The 25785-nt window shown below is 44.9% G+C and overlaps 1 protein-coding gene across 2 annotated transcripts in view; it reads left to right on the top strand.

Annotated features, from left to right (window-relative positions):
- ULK4 (unc-51 like kinase 4) overlaps nucleotides 1–25785 on the top strand; it is a 2742936-nt gene that overhangs the window by 236920 nt on the left and 2480231 nt on the right. For both annotated transcript variants that reach the window (XM_069648276.1, XM_069648275.1), the window contains exon 7: nucleotides 15214–15297. In XM_069648276.1, the coding sequence (XP_069504377.1) occupies nucleotides 15214–15297 (84 nt within the window). The remainder of the gene's footprint in view (nucleotides 1–15213; nucleotides 15298–25785) is intronic.

Raw genomic sequence — 25785 nt, 5'->3', positions numbered from 1 at the left:
TCTTTCCTTTTCTCTAGGATCGGCTCCGGACACAAGACGGGTGTGGCTGTAGACTGGATACTAGACTGGATACTGGACTGCAGACACGGTGAGCGTTACGCTGCTAACATGCAGAATAACGCGAAGCGTGTGCTGCTCTTCGGGCGTGGTTTAAATAGCATCAAAAAAGTAGTTCCCAGGTAAGAAGTTCCAGTACCACACCCAAGCAGCAAAATAGTTCCTAAAGGAAAGTAGTCCCTTCATGGCCTCATGATGGCCTGTACATGAGTTCTTTGCAAGATGACCTGCATAGTTTAAAGTTGGCAATATGAGCCTGGCGCCATAGGTACCAGGACTGTGAACCCATATAGCCCCTAGGTGGGGTTTTGGGAATTCTTGTGTCTTCTTGGGTGCCTGTTCCCTGGACAGATGGACCTGTTCCGTATGTCTGGGGGCAGGCATTGTGACAACTACTAGCCATCAGACAAGCCTTCACAGATTGGCGTCCCCTCCTTTTGGGCGCAAGGCATGCAGTCGTGGTAACGACCAACCATCGGAACCTCCAGGTTCTACAGGCCATGGAATGCTGAAATAGTCGCCAGGCTAGATGGGCCTACTTTTTTGCCCAATACCAATTCAGCATCCAACCCATCCCTGGCCCATCCAATGTGATAGCGGATGCTCTGTCCCAAAGACCTGATTATATTAAGGAGGGTGATCCCGTTCTTCCCAAGATGTTTCCCGACAAGGTGTTCATAGCACAGGCTACCTCTCTCTTGGAACAGATACGTGAAGAGACTGCAACTTCAGATATTTGGAAAGAGTTCAATACCGATAATCCTTGGGCCCTCTCAATCGCGGATGGATAACCTCTTTAAGGACAAATGTTTGGTTGTTCCAACCCCAAAAACTCAATCCAAGATCATAAGTCTTTGTCATGACACGTTTCATTCCGGCATCGTGGTATAACCGCCACCTATCAGACTATCAGAAGACATTTTTGGTGGCCTCAGTTGCGCTCTGACATACGCGCTCATATACATATGTTCAGTCTGCAACCAGAATAAGATCAACAATAGGAAACCAGTAGGGTTGCTTCAGCAATCTGAATTACCATCTCGACCCTGGGAATTCATTTCCACTGACTTTGTTGTGGACCTCCCTCCTTCCAGAGGATTTACCACTATAATGGTCACTATAGACCTCTTCTCTCACATGGCCCATTTTACCCCCTTAACCAAGCTTCCTTCAGCTCCCGAGATGGCAGAGGTCTTTGTTACTCACATATTCCGGTTACATGGACTGCCTTCCAAAATCATCTCTGATCGTGGACCTCAATATGTTTCCAAGTTCTGGAAGCATCTTTGTAAGCAATTGGGTATTCATCGGGCATAGTCATCAGGTTATCACCCTCAAACTAATGAGATTACTGAGAGAGTAAACCAGACCCTGGAACAGTATCTACGTTGTTTTGCATCCAAGGTACAAGATGACTGGTCGCTCCTTATTCCTGTTGCCGAATTTGCTTACAATAATTCAGACCATTCCACGACAAGGATAAGTCTGTTTTTGTGTACTCAAGGATTTCACCCTTCAGTGATACCCACACTTTTGCCTCCCCCACATTGATTCCTTCAGTAGACGCATGGATTGCTCAACTAACAACCATCCACAAGCAAGTTAAAGAACATCTTGAAAAGGCCAGGACGGACATAAAGAGATTTGCAGACATCAAAAATAGGTCCCGGGCCTTCTTACGCCGTCGGAGATAAAGTTTGGCTCCCATCTCGTTATCTGCCCAGACACCTAAGGCCAAACAAGTTAGCTCCTCGCTTCTATGGACCCTTCACTATAACTGAGATGATCAAATCTGTCGCCTTTTGACTCCAATTACCCACCACTTGGAAGAAAATCCATCCTGTCTTTCTTACATCACTTTTAAAACCCTTCCATCAGTCAAGTAAGCCTAGTCCTCAACCTCCTCCACTTCTTGTTGACAACCAAATCGAATTCGAAGTGTCCCGGATCTGTGATTCCAGATACAGAAGAGGTTGTCTGCAATATTTGGTGGAATGGAAGGGCTATCCACCCAGCGAGCAGACATGGGAACCAGTCTCCAACTTAAATGCACCGCACCTACTGTTACGTTTTCACTGGTCTCATCCAGGCAAGCCGGGTGGACTGGAGTTTAGGAGGAGGCATGCTGTCATGTATCGTTGATATCGACCCTTCTGTTCTGCCTGGTCCTTCAGTCAATATACTTTATGCAGCAACATTCAACATGGCCGACGCTATGTCCAGGAGCGGACTAGTTGTCCGTGCGGAACTCATGCTTCCTTGAAAACAGTCACGCGCCTGCGCTTCCGTGCATCTCAACGCTCTGCCTGCCTGCCCTTCGCCCGGCAAGTTGTGTACTCGCGTTAGCCCTTTTCCCTTCATAAGCCCTGGTTTCCAATTCCTATCCTTCCTGGTTAGCCCTTTTCCCAGTGCTCTCTCTAAACCCCTATCCCTGTAATTTTACCCTGGTTCCGTCCTGGTCTTTTCATGGACTCTTCCTGGAACAACTGAACATACCCAAGCCTCAGCGTCACTGCGCCCGGGAGCTGCGAACCTCCGTGTCTCTCCAAAGTCCAAAAGACTGGATTCCGAAGACTCCAGAGCCTACCTTTACAAGGCAAGCTCATCCAGGAAAAAGAAACCCGCTCACTCAAAGAAGAAAACCACAAGAAGCAAACAGGTGAGTCATGAATCCGAGGACTCGGATTCTGACAGTAAGCAAGTTTTCCTGTTGAAAAGGGGTGATGGGTTAGAGTTTGGTAGGGTTTGTGAAATAAATGGGGGTATTGTGGGAACGGTAGTGTTTTGTCAAAGTAGACTGGGGGTTCAGGAAATAATCAGAGGGACGTGGAGAAGAATGACTGGGAGTATTCCGGTACGTAATGGGAAAACAGGGAATCTGGGAGATGTAGTTACCTAGTGCAGCGGGGCTCAAGTTCCTATTGGATTTACCAGATCCAGATGGGTTTTTTGATTTTAGTAAGGGAGATTCGTTGAGTGGAAATGAGGTTCAGTTGAATCAGCCTATAAAAGCCTTAAGGACTTTGTCCTCCTTGTCCTCTTCCTTGATGGAATACCATGCCTCACCGGGGGTAGTCCCCCGAGCATAACCCCAGGCTTCCCTACCCAGGTGATCCTCCCTTGCTTGTCCACCCCCAGGGTTGGGATCTGAGAACGCCATCCCTTCCCAGGCCACCTGAATAAGAGATTCTTGAGGTCTGCTTGGGAGAGTACCCTCAGGTTTCTCACACAACCCCTGGCACGCCATCGCCATGTAGCTTCCCCTCTGGAACAGCCTCTGTCATTCTGCAGACCTTCCTCCAGCTCTCCCCACAGCTTCCAGCTCACCTGCCGGCTTCTCTCTGTATACCTCTCAGTACGACCCCATCTCCGGTAGCTCTGCTGCTTCTGCCAGTTCTCTAGCGATGCTTGCCGTGTCTCTCCTGGTCTCGCGCCACGCCGGTAAGTAGCTCATGCAATTGCGAGCTACCGTCTGGAATTGCCTGCCTTTTTGGTCTCCGGTACGGTTCTTTCTCATACCGCTTCCTTCTCCTGCTCTCTCTGCAGTTAGAGTGCGGATAGCACTTTTAAATGTCCCGCGCTCTCGTGATCCTTCAAAAAAACTAGTCTACACATTCAGATTTGATGCAGATTGAAGAAACCAAATCATTACTCCTCTTCCTCGTCTCAGTACTTGAGGCTTTATGGGAGTTGGAGTTCACAGAATTTCGAAGATTTCTACAGTGATATTGTTTAGAACTCTTACTTAGGAATACATTAGAAACAGGATATGTTAGGTTTGTATTACGTGTGTGAGGTATGAATGTTATCTTGACTAGAGTGATTTGCAGGAAGGGGTTTCTGGGTTTTACAGTGAGAGGGATTTATAAGCCTCTCCTGATGGGTTCACAAACTCCCCCCGACAGCTGTCTCCTCCTATGTGATCCTCCCTCATAATAACACCCCTGGGGTTAGGATCAGGTAGCGGCTGCTGTCCCCTGGCCACATAGGAGATCTTTGTTGGGGAATCGGTGAGGATGCCACAGGATTTATTTTTATTTATTTTATTGTATTTATTGTATTTGTTAATACGCCAAAACCCTCAGGTATCACAGCGTAGGTTACAGGGAGAAGGCTTGACATGCTGGTTACATGGGTGTAATACATAATTCATAATGTGATATTACATAAGACAGTTACAGTTATATACATGAGATGATTAGTTACATTTTTAGTACCTATATACACACGAAAATCATGTTTTCTAAACACATTTGTTCACATTTGGTTATACTATATACAACAGAGAACTGGTTATGAACGTTATAAGTGGGATGCTGGCCAAAAGGGTGGTTAGAATTTATTAAATAGCCAGGTTTTTAGAAGTTTGGTGAATTGGATTTGGGATACCTCGCTAGGGATACTCGTGGGGAGAGTATTCCATAATCTGGGGCCTGCGACAGAGAAACAGGAGTCTCAGGTTCTAGAACTTTTGAAGCGCGCGACACATAGCAAGAAATCATTGTTGGATCTAAGGAGCCTACATGGTGTTTTACGCTTGAGGCAAGCACTCAAATAGGTTGGGGCGTTTTGTGAGATACATTTGTGAGTTAACTCTACGGGAATGTTTAGGTCAATGTAGAATATCGAGCTGGTACCACCTGGCTAGACAGGATGGACGTGAATGAAAGAATTCCAAATATGCAGAAAAGGATGGGAGGTTTGAATACTAAGATAGATATGGAGAGGTGGTCTAGGGCAGGGGCCTGCAACCTGCGGCTCTCCAGTTTTTTGAACTATGATGCCCCTGGTTCCTCATCATTGACTATGCTGGGTAGAGCTGATGGGAGTTGTAGTCCAGAATATCTGGAGAACCAAATGTTGCAGACAGCTGCTCTGTCCACATCCTGCTTGCCCATATCCTGCTTTGCCAGAGCACAATGTTCACCATCTGAGGGTCCTGCTTGAAAAACGAAACTCCCTGGACCTATAAAACGCAGGACTCTGCTTGCAAGTGTAGAAGCTATATGGAGCACTGCAATTGGCTCACAGAGGGGCATGTGCCTGTCTGAAGGTATGTTTTCAATAAGGTTTTTTATCCTTGGCCACATTCTGCTTTGCCAGAGGACACTGTGCCCCATCTGAGGGTCCTGCCCACAAAACGAAGCTCTTTGGGCCTATAACATCCAGTACGCTGCCTGCACGTGTAGAAGCTAGCTGGAGTATTGTGATTGTCTCCCCAAGTGACAGGTGACACACTGCCTTCCTTTGCAGTCTTTCCCTGGGCGTCCAGCCCAGCATCGGCAGCCTAGGGTCAAAAGCAGCAAATGGCAACTCCCTGTTTGAGCTTGGTAGGGCTGGAAAGAGCCCAGGGCCAGAACCCTTGCTCACATCAGTACTTTGCGGATCTCACCTTTTACCTGACCTCTGTTTCCACGCATAGGTATCCTTCCACCTATTAACTTTCCCCGCAGAGCTTCTGGTACCTCACAGGACCTGGAAACATTGCTGTTTTGGGCTTGTTAACTGTCTTTTGGTTACCTCTAGACTCATTCTAACCCAACTCAGAACTTACACCTGCTTCTTCTCAGTCAACCATCCACCCCTTTCCTTTATGCTCACTCACCTACCCCCTCTCTCTCTGTCTTGGACAGCTCCTTTTCTTCATTGTCTTCACTTGCCTATGTATTCTACCCTTCACTATGCATCTTAACTTCACTCCATTCCTTCTTCTACTCACTCTTCTCCTTCCCTTCGCTCATAGGCTGCAGCCTAAACTTGGTGTAACTTCTGCATCACTCTCTGGCATCTCCATTTCCCTTCGCCTCTGCCCCAGCCCTGCAATGGCGCCGCTCAAATAAGTCTCTCCCATGCTCCCAAGATCTTCAACCTCATCTATCCCCTCGCCTACCACACAACACCTGCTCTTCTCCCCCACCTCCTAACACTCTTTCCATTGGCCCCTGGAATGCACAATTCCTCTGAAACAAGTTTTCCTTCATTACTGACCACTTCCGCTCTTATCACCCTCAACTGTCACAGAAACCTGGCTTTCCCCCTCATGGCTCTGACACAGTAGTTGCTCTAAACCTAGACTGATCATTTCTCCCACTCTCCCCAACCTGTTAGGAAGAGCAGTGGTGTGGGGTTCCTTATCAATAAGGCCCTGAACACTGCCCTTCTACCCTGTCTGACATCAACTCTTCCTCTTTTGAATATGCCACAATTCAACTCCTTCCACATATTCCTCACACTCTTCTTGCTCTCTATCTACCCCTTTGTCCCCTCAACTCCTCCTTCCCTGAACTGATCCTTCCCCTTGAGTCACTTCCTACTGACATGCTCTTTGTCATACTCAAGGACTTTAATCCCTCCCCCCCCAACCGGTCTGCAGCCACCTGCCTTGAACCTCCCCCCTATCTGATCACACGATCTACTCCCTCCATCACCAGCCTACCCACTCTGGTGGGAACTCTCTTGACCTTGTCTTTCTGTCCAATTCCCTCTCCACTTCTGACCTATTCATTGACCCCACTCCCTCTGATCACTCCATTGTTCACTTTAACATATTGGCCCCTCCACCTTCTACTCCTCACCTCCCTTCTTCAGTGATTAAGAGGAAAGTCAGGCAGGACTGTTTTGCCCCTTACCTTGATGATGTGGGGACCTCTGTCCTGTCTCTTTCCCCTATTCATGCCTCTTCCACTGACTGCTTTTTCTGACTTTCACTTACTTTCATTATGCACTTATGACCCTATTTCACCAACACTATCCTTCTCACACATTCACAACTCCCATCCCTGTCGACAGCCTTGGAACACTGTCTTCATGACATTGGTACCAAAGTTATTTAAGAATGCTAGAGAAAGGGGCAATTCACTATTGAATCAAACCATTCGCTGGAATGGAACGTGAAGGGATCCTGCTCAATTATCCATGATGATCTAGTAAGTGGACACGATATTATGATTGCTCAAACCCTGAATTTGTTTACCTATGACTACACTTAGTAGATTCCAAATGAGTGAATGCTCTTTTGTCTATAGACCAACTAACTCTACCCCAGAGAGGCTGTGACATCCAACTTAAACCTAAAACCCCAATATGAGGAGTGATGAATCCTACAGATCCCTCACTAACCCCCTGCTTAAAGTCTCCTCCCAGGTGGCCAGGGAAAGGCAGACGCTTCCTGATCAGGACCTTGGGAGTAGTGTTATGCATGAGCATCACCTGGGAGGAAAAAAGGCCCAGGGGAGTGAAAGGTATACGTGGGATGAGACACAGTATTTTTCTTCCTCTAAGAAAGACGTATCACAAATGCCAAATTACATAATTTTGTCATCTGGAAGGCTTCATATGGAAGAAAGTCTTAAGGCTCCTTCAGGCCATACCCATCAGCATAATCCGATATGAACTGCGACTCTGATCTTTAGAAGCACATATTGTGTGGAAAAGAATCTTATTATGCTTTAAATTCAAAGCCACTCCCACGAAAATAATGTTTGCGAAATTCAAAGAAGAGGGTTGTTTGAGTAACAGCCTTATTGATAGGACTATGCAAACATTGGAAGAATGGGGACTGGAGGGAGAATTAATAAATGTACCCCCGGGCATTTATAAACAAGACTGTGGTGTGCTGATTTGGTGGGGGGGATATAGGAGATACCAAAATATTACTTTGGACCATACAAAACTGGGAACCTGCACGCAGTATCTCTGCAAATATCCCTCCTCGAAAGTGGGATACACACTGATGAGATTCAGATTTGATATCCTGCCGACTAGGGTAAATTGGGTAAAATGGAAAAAAGGAGATTGCCACCTGGAACGTTGTAGATTCTGCTTAACAACTAGTGAATCTTTACAGCATTTACTTCTGCATTGTGGGGCATTAATTGCACAACGTCTAATATGTTTTAAGAAATGTATAGAGCGTTCTGGAATCAACACGGGACAGGTAATTTGGAGTAAGTGTTGTCTGAAGATCCTGTATCAATTGAGTAAGTCTTTGTTTCAATTTCTAACGATGATCAAGTTAGTGGAACAGAGGGCACTCTAAATGAGATTTTAATGAGATCAGGTTTTATGGCTAAACTGTGTAATTGTTTCACAAAATGTATTTTAAAGCAATTTTAAGTTTTTGCATTACTATGATGAGTTTTGTTTTATGTAAGGATCTTATAATGTTTAAATTATATGTTTTTATATTGTCTCTATGTGGTGATGTTTGATGAATTTGTCAACACATTTTACAACTGAATGCACAAAAAAGTATTTAAAAGAAAATACTTAATAATTTGTTATCATAATGATTTCTATATTCCACAAGTTAAATATCCGGTTCTGGGTAAAAAATAGTCTACAACCTTTTGACATAAAGAGAAATAAAAGCCTTTCTCAAACCAGAGGGACCCATACACCTAAGGTCTCCACTAACTCCCAAAATGATAGTGAAAGGAACTATATACAAATAATACCAGTCTGAAATCTAAATAACTTTATTCCTTCTATCAATCAAGCCCTGTGACTAACCATTAGAGAATTTTATGAATGACAGAAAAACAAACTTTGTTACTGGGGACTTCAAGTCCCAAAATTCCCTAAAGTACTGGGACGAGAAAGAGGTCTGAAGAGGAGCAATGCAGGAGTGGTCAGTCAATTAATGTAGATGACCCACACCTGCAGGAAGCTGTGAGGCTTAAAAGGCCCCCTCAGGTGCAGGCAATGGGTTGGAAGGAGAGCTATAAGGAGAAAGTAGGAGGAGAGCAGTGTGAGCAGATGAAACTGTGCAGACTGTGTATGCAGCCGAGGTCGGGACTGGAGAAGGAAGTCGCCAAGACCGTTGTGAAGCCAAAGACTGTGGGTGGTCAGGAGAGGGTCTGTGTCTCCAGAGAGGGCCTGTGTCTACAGAGTTTCCAAGGTGCAGACATCATGCAGCAGGAAGCGTGTCGAGGGAACGTGCTCCCTGTGAAGGCTCGTTCTGCAGGGACTGCTCAGCAGAAGGCAAAAGCAGTGAGGGGAAGGTTTTCCCTTTTGGAGGTTGCACGTGGCTGGCGTGCATGTTATGTCTTGATGGTCGTGAAGATTGAGGACCTCCGTCCACAAGTACCACACAGGGAGATACCAAATCAACTCCCTGTGCGATTCTTGAGGCCACAGGTATTGAGTGGTGAAGTATCAGGAACGCCGGAATGCCCCAATCGCTGTAAGGCAAGCAAGGGGTTAAGTACAGTGGCAAAAACAGACGGTGACCAGAACGTAGCTTAGAACACTAAAAAGGGCTTACCAAAGGTGGAAGGAAACCAGACGTCAACCAAACCCTGAGTTCCAAGCACCTGCAGTGTGACTGGCAGCAGCAAGCGGTGAAGCACACTGGGCGGCACTCTGGATGGACACACAGTGGAATACCTGTGTGAGCCGCGATAACAAGCTCAAGCGTAGTAGTAAGTTGGGATGATCCATAAACAGTCCAAAAGAGTTCCAAGGTCAGAAGCCAAATGAGCACAACAGAGTCCGAGGGATGATCTGAAAGAAGCCAGTAAGCAGTCCAATATTCCGATAACGAACAAGAAGGCAGAACGTAATCCAAGGGCGTGACAAGAAGAAATCTGTGAAACAGTCTGTAATTCTGTACCGTGATCGTGAAGAAACAGGAACGCCAAACAGTGCCGAATCAATTCAGCTGTGAAGCACTGTGCAGGCGTTCCCTCGCAGCATTTGAATGAATTGGACCAGTCAGGTGATAGCGGCACATGACGCGCGGCCCCAAGCCTTTCCTTACCATCTGATCCGTAGTAATAACAGTCGGCTGAGCCTTCCGGGTCACGTGATGCCGAAGTGAGTTGGGCCGAAGCCTACGCTGAACAGCTGCGAGACGCCAAGGCAGTTGCCAATGGAGGAATGAACGCAGGGATCTCGGGCGCCCATATCCGCTAGGCTGCCTCCATGTGCGCTGCCTACGATCACCATGTTGCTGCCGCCCTGAATGGGTAAGAGGGGGTAGATGGGTGGAAGGCAGATCGGGATGATGAGAACCTGGAAGGGGATGATTGGGACCTGAAAGGGCATTGGCAGTGGAGTGGTGGGAGCCTACATGTGGGACATGTGGGACAGCCTGCATAACAGTGCACCAGGAACTCGAAGGAGCCTGGAGGGCTCCAACAACAAATGGCACGGGTGAAGGCAGAACAGCAGAAGGTGTTCGCTGAATTGCTGGAAAACACAGCAGCCAAGCCCTGCAACCGCGGAGAGGAGGATCCAAGGCATGCAACCTGACCGATGAGTTCACAGTGGAAAAGTGACTCTAGGATGCTCTGAATGCATTTGCATGGTGTAGGCAGACAAATTCACCCATGTGTGAGTGAAAGAGGCGATAAAGTTAATTTTGAATACCGAAATATAACCAAGCAGCGAAAGTGGCCCATTAAGAAACCAAGTGACTGTAAAATTGGGCATGTGAAGGTATGGCAAGTCCACCAACCCAGGGAGGTGGTATTATTAAAAATGGAGGGCTACAACCATTATCCAAGCCAGGGGAGCTTAAACCCTGAGCAATATAAATCCAACAGATATCACCAAACGTAAAAGGAGTAATAGAAGAACCCAGGGTTGTGAAGGCTGTCATTCATGTATGCTGAACTATATAACAGCCAATATAAACACACATTGCCAAACCCAAAAAGGAAGCCAAGCAAATCTGTGTTGGTGGCAATATATTGTTTCTGGTGCAGTTGGGAAACAAGAGGCACAGAGGCTGCCCTTCTGAAGGAAGTTATTCAGAGGGAGTGGAGCATAATTTGCAGAGGAATCTTGAAGAGTATAAAAGTAAACATTGTTTCCCTAAAAGGTGGTTGAAAGTTTCATGCTGCTAACCGGGCACGCCTAGTATAGCTCAGTGGCAACACGCTCATCTTGGAAGCAAGACAACACAGAGCAACACAGGATCGAATCCCAGGTTGGCGCATAGAAACCTCTTCGGTATTAAGCGCGTTATAAACAACTAGTTGTAATTATAATAACCAAAGAACGTTGTGAAGTTGTTACAAAGTTATTCAAGTTGTGGTTAAACCTGAAGCAAGCACATGCTGTTTATAAAGAGCTATTGGGCAGTCGTGTAACCCCGGATGACGAACCTTTGAAGCAGTAGGCCTGGCATGGTAAGAGACCAGGTAACAGTTGATAAAGTGCTGAACTGTTGTCCTGATAAACAATGGAATATAATATATGGTGCTGAGGGAAGAATTGTAGCAAGCTGTTGTGGAAGACTTACATTTCTTGAAGGCATTCAGTTGTGGCAAAAATCATCCCGACAAAGATATGTTGTGTTGCCTTGTGGAGAAGATTACCCTGAGATACATTTGCATGCGAAGGAGAGAAAGAACATTTCCTTTTGAAGTATCAGAACTTTCTATTGTCCAGTGGAAATTACAAAGGACTATGATAAAATCTGGTGAAGGGGAATTCACTGAGAGCATAAACCAGGACTGAGAACATATTTCCGGTTCAATTATGATATTTCATGTAAAAACAAAAGGGGGGTGTGGCACGCACTCCAAGTCCTGGCCAATATATCGAAGGGATTCAACCCTGTGAACATGGAGAACAGCATTACAAATGCAGCTGAAGGGATTCAACCCTATGAACATTTTTGGCAGCAGTTGGGATTTAACCCTGTGAATGTACTGGACACTATTGGGATTTAACCCTGTAATTTTTGTTTCAGGTAGTATATTGGCTGGGAACTGGAGGGCACGCCTCGCCCCCGCTTGTTATTCAATTGATATTTTGTTATGTTGCATGGACCCAACTAAAACCCTATCTTACTGTCCAACATCAAGCTTGCTTCTTTTGTCTTCTTTCGATCTGTCCCTCTTTCCCGCCTGGTTCTTGCTTACAACAGACTACCTGCTTTAGCGAGGCGCATTACTTTGACATAATGTGTTGTACTCTCTTATTGTCATTACATTGTTAAATGTCAAATCCTATATGTGTGATTTAAGTCTGATTGATTTTTAGGATTATGTTTTAATTTAACTTAAAATGGAATGAAGTTTACAGTGTTTTTAATTGAATACTGTGAAATCTTTGTAAGCGATTACTGTAAAATCTTTTTAATGTATCTGTCTGATAGATTTGTAAAAGTTCATTCATGAACTAAACCAAATAAATAAAGGTTATGTTGAATTGCCATGTATTTCCTTGTTACTTTATTGAAAGTTTGATTGTGAAGGACAGTTATCCTTTGTTGCAGTGTTTCTGTTAGTTATTTTAGGCATGGAAATCCTTGTTACGGTAGGGACAGTGAGGTGTTCATCCAACCTTCTGATTTAATAAAATGGCAAATTTGGAAAACTCTTTACAAAGTCGTCCGCCTCACATTTCGGACCCCTTACAGAGTAAAAAAGAGAATATTCAGCAGCTACATGAGACCACTGAAGATGGAGAAAACCTAACGCATAAGATCAGGAAAAACCTTAAAGATCTTTCCTAGATAGAAGTGCTGACATGTATATGCAGTTGACTCAGTGAATGAAAAAGCCCACATAGATTGCTATCAGGCCACCCCCACTGCAACATTCAGAGATAGCAACTTTTCTGAGCTGCCGAAATGGAAAAAAGGAGACCAATTAGTTAGCTTGAGTGTACTTTCATTTCATTGAACATTGCAGGAATAAGGGCAAAGATGAGTGATTTTAAAGTGATTCAATTTTTATAAATGAAGCACAGATATTATGCTGCCAAGAAACTTGGTCCATTCAAGAGGCTTGCATTGAGGTTTTCTTATGTTGTAATGAGAAGGCAGGTAAGGGAAAAAGAGGGAGTCCAAGTGGAGGCATGGCCATCTGGATAAGAACAGGCATTTGCAAGAGATTCAATGGATATGCAAGCGTTCTTACTTGAAATGTCTATCGACACACATATTTTGGTAATGAACTTCTGCAACAAACCTGGGCCAACTATGAACATGTCAGTTTTAGAGACCGTGGAAGATCTCCTTGACGAGTGGGAATTGACTTAGTATCATGAAGGGTGATTAATTTAAGATAATGGCAGGGAACTGGAATCCTCAATTTGAGCCTATGGATTCTCTTATTGAGATAGCATAAGACGAGGATGAAATGTGGGGCATGCCCCCATTACACAGCAAACCGAAAAAAGAAAAAACATGAAAAGTGGAAGCATCTTAAATGTGGCTGTGTAAGTGTTTTAGAGCTTGTAATGTTAGATTGAGGGGAGATACCGCTGCTCAGCCAACATTTAAGGTTCTGATAGCCACTTGGAGAATATTCTTTAAATGTGAGGGAATGGGGTGGGCACTCTCACTGGAAATGGCAAATAGAACTGAAAGTGATCATAGCCCATTAAGACTACATTGTCTGTTATGTTTAAAGTTGACAGAAAATAATCCAACAAACACCCGTTATGTAGAGATCGAATGCACGAAAGGCCTTAAAATGGGAAAATCTAAATCTTAATGAAAAGGCCCCAAAAGTATATAAAGATATTTTGCCTCATCTTGAACAGGCCCTGAGAAGAATGTCGAATTGGAAACAATTTGGGAATCCCACCTGAATATCATGGAAACTATTAAATCATATATCAATGTGCAAATGAGAGTCCATGACGGCTAGGCCGAGGAACAATAGGTATATAAGTTGGTATGACAAAGGATGTAGGAATATTAAAACTGCCCTTTTTTTAGAAACCCAAACAACTTAGAATTGGACAAATAGGCTAGTAATAATTCATGCTCACATTAGTTACAAAAATCTAATTGCTAAGAAAAAAAGATTATGAAGAGAAAAGTCACAGGAACTGGAATTGGCAGTTAAAACAAGACACAAGAACATGTTGGAAAATTGTGTAAAATAGTCATTAATTCCAGGAACTCAGTGAAGGCGTATATCCACCAGGGGAATGGTGTACAGATACAGATACAGATTACAAATCACTATATCAGAATAGTGAGGTGCACAAAGACGTAGTAAGTTCCCAAGAGACAACTAGGAGGGACAATATTATACTTGCAACTGAAGCCATCCCAGACTCCTGGCGTTTGGCAGTATTTGTAACAATATTTAAAAAGGGTGATAGAGTAATTCCCCACCAATGACCGTGATAGATACATTATGTAAAATATTTACCAGAGCAATCCACATACATTTGAAAGAATGGATCATAGCGAACACATGTATATCACATCTATCAGCTGGTTTACAGAAAGTTCCAAATACAATTGACCGAGGATTTAGGCTTTACCTTCGATTGTTCTAATTTGTCAAACTAAAAAGGATGCATCTTTATATAGCCTTTGTTGATTTCAAGGTGGCCATTGATGGAGTCCCACAGAATAAACTCTGGAGTACTTTCAATAACCTAGGAATTCCACTATCGATTTTGAGGCGATAATTTGATTATACTCAAACACCACAGCAGTAGTCGGATAGGGATTGGATGGGGAATGCACCTATAGGTTTCAGGTGGTTTCAGGTCGGTTCCAAGACAGGGATATGTCTTGGCACTGACCCTTTTTGCACTTTGCAGAAATGATATAGCAGTAACTATTGAAAAGTTGTATGTGGATGCTCTGCATTTACGAGGTGACTAGATGGGAATCCTCATGGTTGCGGATGACGCTATCCTTATATCAATGACGCAATCTGAACGGCATAAGCAATGCACAACTTTCTCTGACATGTTCAATATAAAAGGGCTGGAGATAAACTAGAATAAAACGAAGCTAATGGTTTGCCAACCAAAAAGAAAGCCTAGGATTAATGATATCAGATTAGAGAATGTGAGCCTTATGGTCAGTTTTAAAGCATGGTCCCAAATGGGGAATGCGCCATGTAAAGACTGATGTTGAGATTGTGTAGTCCACCCTTCACCTATAAAATTAATATTGATGTAACATTTGTGTTTTAAAAAGGTTTAAACTTTTTTATAAAAAAATGTGTGAAAATTGTATATTAATAAAATGCCTCTTTTGGGGTGCCGATATATGGAATAATTCCCACCCCACTACTTTCTTTAAAAATAAGGCGAGGTAAGGGGGTTGATCAGTAAGAAGGCAACGTGAAACATTGAAAATCACAACTTTGTTTTTAGGTTAAGTTTAAGGCATTGTGTGGGTATGTGTTTGAAGAAGTGGTAACTGTGTAACATTATCTCTTACAGGAAGACCTCCATTCTTCTCTGAAAGCTTTTCTGAACTAATTCAGCAGATTTTGGATGATGATCCTTTGCCACCGAGTTCTAAAGGTATATTTTATTGTTTTTCTAAAAATGTATTTGAGGTGTGCCCCTTTCCTTTTGACCTGAGATTTTTTCTCCAATAAAGAATATATTAAGGATTCAGATGTAGATCTCAGCAGAATATAGAATTTGTTTTCTAGAACCTCAATCCCGAAACTAACAATGTGCTGTTCAGAATAAAGGTTAGACAAATGAGGTTAGACCAATGAGAATGCCTTTACAGATGTGTGCTTGCGTACAGTTGTATAGTCAATGCCCGACTGGTCAATAAAGTCCAGGATGTGACATATTTGAAATGATCCATAAGCTACCTACACAGTTGGGAGCCTGTCAGTCAGGCTGCCAGCAACATTTGTGTGGCAATCCGATAACTTCTAAAAATTAGATTCATCTACTTTCCCAAAGAGAATCGCCTTAGAATCAAGAGCCAATTCTAGCTGGGCTATATGTTTAATGCTGGATGATATTTCAGGCCCGAATTTTTGTATCATGCAGCAGGACAACTGCAGGTGTGGGAGAGTTCCCTTGGCCAAAAGACATCTCCAAGAAATATTTAAGTGCAGAGTAAAATATCTGATTTAACCTAGACAGGGTTAGGTACTTCACAAAGCCAGTGAGGGTCAATGAGACATACATAGAGCAGAGTGTCAGTTTCAACTGGGTCTATTTTGAAATCAGATGCTGAGGACATCATCTGAAACAAACAGCAGAACGGCTCCTCCTTGGGGTTAAAATATCTAAACCAAAAGTCAATTTCTAGATTCAACCACCAATCCCCTTTCTGGCATTTCACAGGGGATGATGGTCACTCCTAGTCTGAGGTGGTTTAAGTGTCCTCGACACTTCTCCCCACACGTCTGGTAGGTATCGTCCCTTCTTAGTCACAGGCTATTTAGGCCAGGTTGTTGCCCTGGAGGTCGCAAAATGCTGACGTCCAAACCTGGGTACCCACAAAAAGGAGCATAAGGGTCACCAAGTGTAATAGTCAAGGTCTCTGCCTGGTCTTCGACGGGTTAGCTGGGATTTCAGAAGAAAGGACATCTAGCCCTGTCTCAGGATCTCTCTGCCACACAAATACCCTTCTGGCAGTCCTCATGACCCTGCAGCATTCTTGTTCATTGGTGCTCCTCCTTTCTCTCCTTGACTGTTTTCGTTGTCCTTCCTGTGAACTCACATAACCTCCTAGTCCCCTAGCCATATGCCTATATCATTGCCCCCTCTTCACTGGCCCATGTAGGGTGTATCTGGAGCACCGTCCCTCTTTCTCTTTACTTTTCCCACAAACTCTGTTCTCACTTATTACTTTAGTTCTTCCACCTGCCAGTCTTTCTCCACTCTCCTCTTTCCTCGTTACTATTCCTTCCTGTTCTGCTCCTCATGTATTTCTCGTCTCCTCTCCATCTACACCTGGAATTTCTCAGACTTCCCCATTTTTCTTCCATCCCCTCCTTTTCACCTTGTTGTCCATGTCCTCCCCACTGCCAGAGTAATACCATCCCTGCCTACAGCATGCTCTTTCTCTTTACTACCACTCTCTGCAAAGTCCCTGTCAAGATGAAGGTCGGAAGGCTATGACATACACCGGTGTGATGCCCAGTATAAATGTACCGCACGCCGGACTGAAAAAAGACAGAGAGGAAAATGCCAGAGGAACGCCTCGGGTGAGACAGGGTGGCGATGTGAGACGGGATGCCAGTGTGGCAAGCACCGGAGGGGCACCTGGCAACGGAGACTTGGGAATGATTTCAAACGGGATACCTGCATATATTCATCCCACGGGATCGGTGCTGGGAAGCAAGAACACATGGCAACTGACACTGGCAAGGCGTACTCTCGAACTACCAAGTTCATGCAGGACACAGACGGACACCGGGAAGAAATGTATTGTGACAAGGACGATGGGAACAACATAACGAATACCGGAATGTACACATCCCTGATGCCTCAGTCTAAAGGGGGGGTTAGAATGATCAGCCCGCTCTCGCATGCATTTGGAGAAAGCCACTGAGGATGGAGGTCGTACGGCAGCCATGTCATGGTCTGTGAATAGATTGAAGGACTCCATGAGCAAGGAGGCTCCTGATTGGGAGGTAGCCAGGGGACATTTTATAAAAGGCTACAAGAAGAGTGCTAGAAATATGCATCTGTTACCTTTCGGGATGACTGGCAGCAGGAGAAGAGACTGGAGGACTGGTGGGCCTATTCGGAATAGGAGAAGAGAAGAAGCAGTCCATTATACATCCAGGGGGAACAGAGGAGACTGGAATTACTCAGGACGGTGAGGTAACCTGGCTGTTTTAGGAGTGCCTCTCTGTAAACTAACTGAATAAACGATACGCTTTTAAAGAAATATTGAGTGGAGTCCTTCTGTCCATCCCGCAGTCTCAGGTTGGTCTGCAAACCCTACCTATTTTATAGGGGCCTGGCCTCTCCCTTGGCACATCTTCTGCTCTGTTACCAATAAGTGTTTTGACTGATTGTTGCCTTGGATTGGTGTGCTTGAATGTGTGATTGGTACCTAGCCTGATACATGGCCCCTCCCCTTCCTACGTGGCTCAGCTGACCAAACCAATATCTGGATTCTGTGCAGTCTTGCTTATGCATGCGCACTGTGTACTTTGTGAACTAGTGTGCTGTGCAAGCTTTTCTTGTTTGCAAGTCCTAACCCTTGCAAATTCGGATAGTTCCGGTGTGGGGCCAGCACATTATTGTTGTAAACATGCATACCTGGGTATCTCGTACCTGCAGGACCTATCCTGGTGCTGACGTCCCTTGAAAGTCTCTTGGCTGCTTCAGAGGATAATCTGGGTCCCTTCAGTTCCTGGTGGGCCAATTTGTCACCGGTATCAAGTGACCATTAATATATAGGCACTTTGCTTTCTCTAGTGTGATAAATTGGGGGATTAGGATGAATGTTGGTTCATCGCAATGCTCTTAGAATAGAGACTCAGTGATAAGTGTGTAGGTTGATGATTTTATTTGCCTTTTATTGTTCAATCAAAAGCAGAATAGGTCAAGGTAGGGATATAATTCAATAAGTGTCAGGATGATCGTGTCTCAAAGTGTCAGGACATGAGTAGAAATAAAGGGCCAGTCTGTCAACAAAGCATGGTCCTCTCATCTTACGCCAAAGGGGATTCATCAAAGCAACAGTCATCAAATTCCAGAATAAACTTCAAACAATTCAATCCAAGCAATGGGTGCAAAGCAAAGTGTCCCAAAGTTCCTCTAAGTGTGAAAGAAAAACGTAAAAGATCAAAGCAGAAGGATCACTCCTCAAGAAGGATGTCGCTCTTCCGAGGGTTGTACCAGTAGGGGTTGCCCAGTCCTTCACCCCTTATCTCTGGATGTAAATCCTCAACGGCAAGATGCTTTTAGGGTCTTCTTACTTGTCGTCTTCTAGAAGATTGGCGTTATGCTCTGTTCTTGTGGTCAGGCCACAGATTCCAGCCTCACTGCTGCTTTTTAGAGGATTTATTGCACCCTGGTGGGTGTGGTTTGAAATGGTTTCCTTCTCTTCCCTTTCACCCCCTGCTCCTCCCAGGGTTCACCCTGCGCTCTATTCCCGCTGTTACTCTTTCCCCTGGGTCAGTGGGATTCTCTGGGAGCTAATTGCCTTCTGTCTTCTCTTTAAGAGTCTTTACCTCTCCCCTTCTATAAGTTTTCATCCCTTTCTTGTCTCTCATTGAAGTCCATCTGTCAGTTTCCATCTCTTGCTCAACCTCCTTTTGTCTTCCTCCTTCTCATCACAATCTTCTCCTCCTCTACAGTCTTGACTCTGTGTCCCAAATGGTATCCTCACCTGAAGTCCCTCCAGTACTCTCGTATGCACATCCATCCTCTTTAGTATCTTCCTTGGGCCTTTCTTCCACAGTAACTCTTCCCGACTGTAAACTGTTTTCATCTACTTTCCTCAATACAGTAACATCTCTTGCCTTCTCCCTCCCAATAGCATCTCCCTTCTGTACTACGGTCTTCACTTGCACTTTCTGGATGATATCCCTTGTCTCATTCTTCCAGGTGATATCCCTCTGTTTCTGCTCCAAATTGCACTCTATTTCTGTTCTTGATTAGAATGTCCCCTTCATGATCCTGCTCTGTCGTTTCTTCCCAACCAGACCTGTCTGCACAACTCTTGAAATGATTAACCTTATTTCACTCGCATCATGTATCCTAATGTCGCTGTTCCAAAATGCAATTTGTCTCTGTCCTTGACTCAAATTCCCTCTGGTCTTCCAACTCATCTGTCCTTATTACCAAACCGGTTCTGCCCTGCTTAAAGTTCTCCCTTCTTAAACTTCAGTACACCTCTCTAAAAACATAACCTTCCCAACGGTTCTCACTGCACCAAAACACCAGTACCTTGTGTAACGTCTCGTGCTTTTGGCCTCCCTGCTTTCAGGATGCTGGGAGACCTCAATCAGAAATGCTTGAGGTCTCCCAGCATCTGCTGTCTTCTCCTTGGACCACTCCCAAGGACGAACAATTCCTGTTAGGGCTGGCTGCCTTTTAAAAGCCAGTTCCCAATCCCTTTGAGTGTTGCTTAGTCTTTATGGTTGGACTTGGGCTGCAGGGGCTAGACTGTCTCCAGATTGGGCCTTGCACTTAATGATGTGTGGTCTACTAGGGGGTGGGACTAAGGCCATTGTGAGACAGGCATGGTATCAAGAGACAGACAGACACAAAAGCGTTCATTTGAGTAACCTTTATTTACTAAGGTTCCTGGGTTGGTGTAATGCCTGACTGACCCTAACTCTAAAGGGGTAATTCCCTTAACTGATGTTTCTAATAGCCGTTGTTGTCTAATAGTCCAAAATAAAAGTCTGTCTGTGTCTAAACCTTTGCTTGCCCACTCTCTGTGTGGTAGGAAGTCTTCAAAACAAAGAAAATAGTGGTTCAACAAAAAGTGGAAACCAATGTTGGTTTTAGGTGGTCTTCTCACCAGGTGCTGCTTGGTCAATGTCACATAAATGATTTCAGTCAACGGGCTGCTCGTAGGGCCTTCACCACCGGCTGCTTGTAGTTAATCCAACTACCTGCAGTGTCTTTAAATTCCTTGGGGTTCCCTTCCCCCAAGCTTCACCTCATTCAACTTCCAAAACACAATAGAATAATTATGCACAGTTCCTTTTGTAAGCTTTTCGGGGTTCCCTTCCCCACGCTTCAATTCTTTCAACAGTTCAATACAACTAAAACGTTTCCAACTGGGTTGGGCCTGTTAGGGTTCCTTTCCCCAAGCTCAGGCCCCTTTTCAACCTTGAAATACAAAGACTCAGTTGTCCGGATGCGGTCCTTGCTAGGCCTCTCAGGGTTCCTTTCCCCAAGCTTTAGGCCTCTTGCAGCTTTCAAACACACAACTTAACATGTCATAGTTCTTTTGCAATTTCACAGGGCACCCTTCCCCAGATTCAGGCCCCTTTTATTCAAAACATAAACTCATAGAATCAGAGGCATTCAAAATCCCCAGGCTCTTTGCTTTTTCTAGGCGCGACCACTCTGCCTCTTCTGCTCCCTCTCTTTACTTTGTCATTTCGTTTCCTGTCACCTTTTGTTTCCTTCGTGTCTTGCCCCATGCAACTCTTTACTTCTTCTCATGCCCCTCTCGTTTAGCTATGGGCCACTCACACCCCTGTGCTTCTTTCCACTTTTTAATCTTTTATTTTTGATCAATCTCTTGCTCGCTTTCCGCTCTGATCTGCTTTCCTTACTTTCCGCTCTGTTTGTGCTTGCAGCTCTGCCTTTAGCCTTTCACGCTTTTTGCTTCTATGCTTTTGATCTCAGCTATGCATTCTGCTTCGCTCTGGCTTTTGCTTCGCTCGCAGCCTTTCCGCTTTAATACTTTCCTCTTTCTGCAATTCTTTGCCGCTTTTACTGTTTGTGCCTTTCTCCCGCTCCGCTCTCATCCAAATGCTTGCCCCCGAGTTTTTCTCACATTCCCCATGAAACTCACTAGGCAGCATTACGTTGAGAGGCGGCTCCTCCTGGAAGTGCAGGGTTGAGGTCAGGGTCTCACCACCTGCCCCTCGGGCACCCTTGGGGTTAGCACTGGCCCGAAGGGAACGAGCAGTTTCTTGGACCTGGCCTGCAGAATGCAGGCTGCGCTTCTCCGGCTACCTCGCCACGCTGCAGCCCACAAACACACCGGGCCAGCGTCTCTGCACGCTGTCCTCCTTCTCCTGCCTGAAGCTCCTGCTCCTGGGCTATCCTGGTCCGGACTGCATCTCCAGCTCGCTCATTCTTGTGTGCATGACCACACCTTTTTATAGTGAACCAAACTGTCAAGTGGAGTCAGGTGTGAATAGAGTGCCTGACTCTTACTGACTCTATTAGTGGGACAACTGGAGATCTGTCCAGAGTAGGTTTCCCTTACTTTCTCCATGTTATTTTTCCAGTAAAGATTACCTGTGGGTAATCTTTACTGATCTTAGTCGCCGCCTCCTCGTCTCAGTATTTGTTGGAAATGGAGAGGGAGGGATGAGGTGAGATTGTAAACTTCCCCCTCAGGTTAAGGGAAAGGGTTTAAACATGCAACAAGATTTAGACTGAGTTCTGATTATCTTACCAGGGTGTTGACAGGGCGTGAGAGAATCTCCTGATTTGCTTTACCCCATAGGAGGAAGTTGTCTCCTTCTTTATGTTTGTCGATTGTTTACGTGTATAGGGTTCTAGGTGGCTTTCCCTATGATTTGAAGACAAAGAATAATCCTTCTTCTCAGTGCTCTGATCTTGTATTATTTGTGCCTTACTCCCTCTCCTCCTTGGATAATCAGATCCTTCCCTTCTCACTCTAGGTTCATGACAGATAGAATGAGATCTAAGGGCCTTGCTACCTGGACCTGGGTTATGGGAATCAAGATATTATGATATGATATGATATGGCATTTGTAACGCGCCTATACACAAGTGTTTCAAGGCGTGACGAGGCAGGGAGGGGGGAACAAGGGGAAGACAGACAACGATCCTACTAGGCCAGGTGTCATTCAGACCGCGCAAGTGCAGGGGTAGGGGGAAGGGAAAAAGTGCAAGGGGAAGGGGGTGGGGGGGGGTGCAGTACAAATAAGTAGAATAGAAATAAAATAATAAATAAATAGGGCCAGCTGGTGGCAAGTGCAAGGTAAGTGCAGACAAGTGCTGGGGGGGCTGTAGGGGTACAGAGACAGTCCCGCAGTGCAGGGGTTGCCAGGGAGGCAGTGCAAGTGAAGAGTGACTGGGCCCAGGACTGAGGTCGGTGAGAGTGGCCAGGTTACAGAATCAGTGCAGTTTAGGTGAAGAATTTAGCAGGGGAGAGGGAGAGAGAAAGCAGAAGTGAAGAGGAAGGTTTTGAGGTGCTTCCGGAACCGGAGATGGTTCTCCTCAAGTTTCAGGGAGGCAGGAAGGCTGTTCCAGAGGGAGGCCCCTGCCACGGAGAGAGATCTACCCCCAGCTCGTTGCTTCGAGAAGCAGCTGACCCTGAGGGAGTTGGAGACGAATGAGCGTAGGGCTCGGGAAGGAAGATATTTAGGAAGATAGAGTTGAAGGTATTTAGGCCCCAGGCCCCAGAAGGCCTTGTGGACAATGCAGAGGGTTTTGAACTTAATCCTCGCAGCCACTGGGAGCCAGTGTAGAGATTTCAGTCCTGGAGAGATCTGGGATTTCCCGCTCCAATGTCCGGTTAGAATACTGCGTCTCTCCTAGGGTATTCTCCTGAGGGCAACCTGGGCCTCCCCTACTCAGGTGATCCTCCCTCGCTTGTCCACCCCCAGGGTTGGGATCCAAAAGTGATGGCCCTCCCCTGGCTACCTGAATATAGGATTCTCTGGATCATCATAAGAGAATACCCCCAGGCTTCTCGCACCATATAAGGGCCAGCAGCCATTTTGAATTTTCCTGTGGCTTTAGGAGTGTCTGGCCTGTCTGCCTATGCTATCTGCCTGTTGTTCATGAGACTGAAAGTACTTAGAAGTGGTCTAGGGATCCCATTAATTTGTTTGTGTTTTTTTATATTTTTGACCTGTTCCCATATGTTTGCGATTTCCTGCTGTTCAACATGACCGAACGAGTCAATGAGTCCTAAACCTGAAAGGGCGCATTTAGGCAGATCAGTGAATCCCACGCAAGCCAGAAAAATTGTGTTTGTCCTTATGGGCATTCAGATGCCAAAAGCAGGTTGCCTGGTGCAGCAAATGTTCCGGTTCAAGAACACTAGTACTGGGACCTCTCTACAATGGACACAAAATGAAACGTTTGTGACCTGTAACCAAATATTGTAGCAAGAAATGTCTTCAAGTTCAGTTTGGAAGTTAAACTCGCACTGAATCATGTAGTAGTAGTGCTTGAAATGGCTCTCCAAGGGTTTGTATAGTTGTGCTGCCCTATGTGTTAACACTTCTGAATGTGCCCAAGCCATATTAAAAGCCACCTGTTCTCCACTGTTGAAACACTTTATGGTTTTGACCGAAGGCGAAATCCGAAATCTTCCAGACTGGTGTATGGAATCGGTTTTCAGTTTCAATTCACACTTGGTGGTGTTCCAGTATAAGTGGTTGTTAAACCATTAGGGCCTCTTGCAGATACATCCTACCAGAGGGGATCCCAAAGGCACAGAGGATTATTGTTCAAGGCTGCGCCATTCCTTGTCGGAATGACCATCTAGCCAATCAAAACTAAAGCAGAGGTCTGATGATTCGAAATATACTATGAGATCTGGTATTCCTAATTCACTGGTGAAACGGCTGGCAATACAGGTTTTTGGTGCCTCTATTGGCATGCCTTTACAATGTACATACATGAAAAGGCTTACGCTAGAAGAGAAAAAGGGTGTACCAGGGAAACCAGACAGAGTGGGCCGGAAAAATATAAAGAAGCTTGGGCACATGTGCGATGTTTTACCCCACTCTGCTCTGCCCTGCGCCATCACTGTGTGCTGGTGGCACCAGAATCATCAAAATGGCAGCGAAAACCCCATGTGCGCCAAAACCTAAGGAAATTGCGCTCCACCAAGCACAAAAAGATGGCTGCCAAATCTACCATGCATGTTGTCAGTGGTGGAATGGAGACCACATTTCTGAAACATATCACTGGGCTGCCCAAATGTAAAAATGGAGCACAGATGAAAAGCAGTGCTTGCTGAAAGAAATCTGAAATCTTGCAGTTAAATCTTTTCTTGGTTGCTGAAAATACGAAATGCTGGTCCTAAACACCCACAAACATCCAATCTTCTTGCGGGGTGTCAGATTTTACTGGAATGCAGGAAATTAATGTGAATTGCAATATCCTGGAAAGCTGAATTGGTCACAAAAACATCCACAGCCAGTTTGCCTGCCTGTGAAAGCTGTCAAAATCTGGGCGCAGTACCAGCGGCCGCCTGTGACTGTTTCAAAAGCCTGTTTTAAAACTGTAAACTTGTACCATTAAGATCTAATGTCTTAAGAGTAACATAGGTTGTCACTATTTAAACTTCATGGTTTAGAGTCTGGAATCAGTGTTCTAGATGTTTGTTTTAAAATTGCAAGTTTATTTTCAACAAAGAAAAATGTAACAAATTGACTTTTAAAGTAAGCCTGATTCAAGCCAAAACTACAAACAACTTCCCACTGCTCTCTGGGCCAGGAACTCACATTCAGGTATTGATTAAGAGGGGAGGGGCACTGGAGCTGCTCTGGGAAGAGCACAATGGGCTTCCTCCCAGGCACGGGGATGCTAATCAGGAAGGATTGTGAAGGGCCTCTGCCAGTAGCAAGTAGGCACAGATTGCCGCTGAAGCTGCAAGAAGGAAAAGGAGGCGGGGACAGACAATTTTGTTGATTCACAAATGGACAAAAAGCAGATTTCTAATTAGACTGATAATTTACTGTGGACAATTGTAAAAAATATATAAACCCCGGACTTCTGAACCTAAGTTTTTGCTGCACATTTTAAGAGGAGACAGAACTCTGTGCTATGCTCTGGGATGCAACTGTAGAAAAATTTAGTTTTATACCAAATGTATTGATGTCAGAAGCATGAAACTTCACACACTTATGCCCATATGCAATGCGCGCATATGTACACATTTTGGACAAACTAGAGATTGTGTCCCGGACAAAAAGTGCGAAATTCTGTCAAATCCAGACCCGAGATCCTACCGCTACGGGGATTGGAAGAATATTTGCTTCACAAAATATTTGATCTAGATATGCTATTGTTATAACGTTTGTGTAAATATGTATTATATGAAAAGTAGATTTTATGTTCAAAACCCAAGGGGAGGATTCCCTGCCTCATAAAACCGCATCATCATGGTGACACACTGTTTTCTCCTCCAATCAAGTGAGAGAGCTGACTCTAGCCTATAGCCAACCATGGGGGTGCGCTTAGGATAATTCAGCATACACGCCCCTTTATCAAATGCATAAATAGAGACAACTGAGGACTTAGAAGGACACACACATTCACCCACCAACCGATTGCTGGCGGTGCACCCTGCCTGAGGACCCAACATCTCCCTTGCTCCAGACTCCAACAACCTGGCAAGCA

Source organism: Ambystoma mexicanum, chromosome 2q, assembly GCF_040938575.1.
Source record: "Ambystoma mexicanum isolate Mex_15411 chromosome 2q, UKY_AmexF1_1, whole genome shotgun sequence".
Taxonomy (NCBI): domain Eukaryota; kingdom Metazoa; phylum Chordata; class Amphibia; order Caudata; family Ambystomatidae; genus Ambystoma; species Ambystoma mexicanum.
Note: the sequence above shows the minus strand (reverse complement) of the source record. Positions and strands in the feature narration are given on the sequence as shown.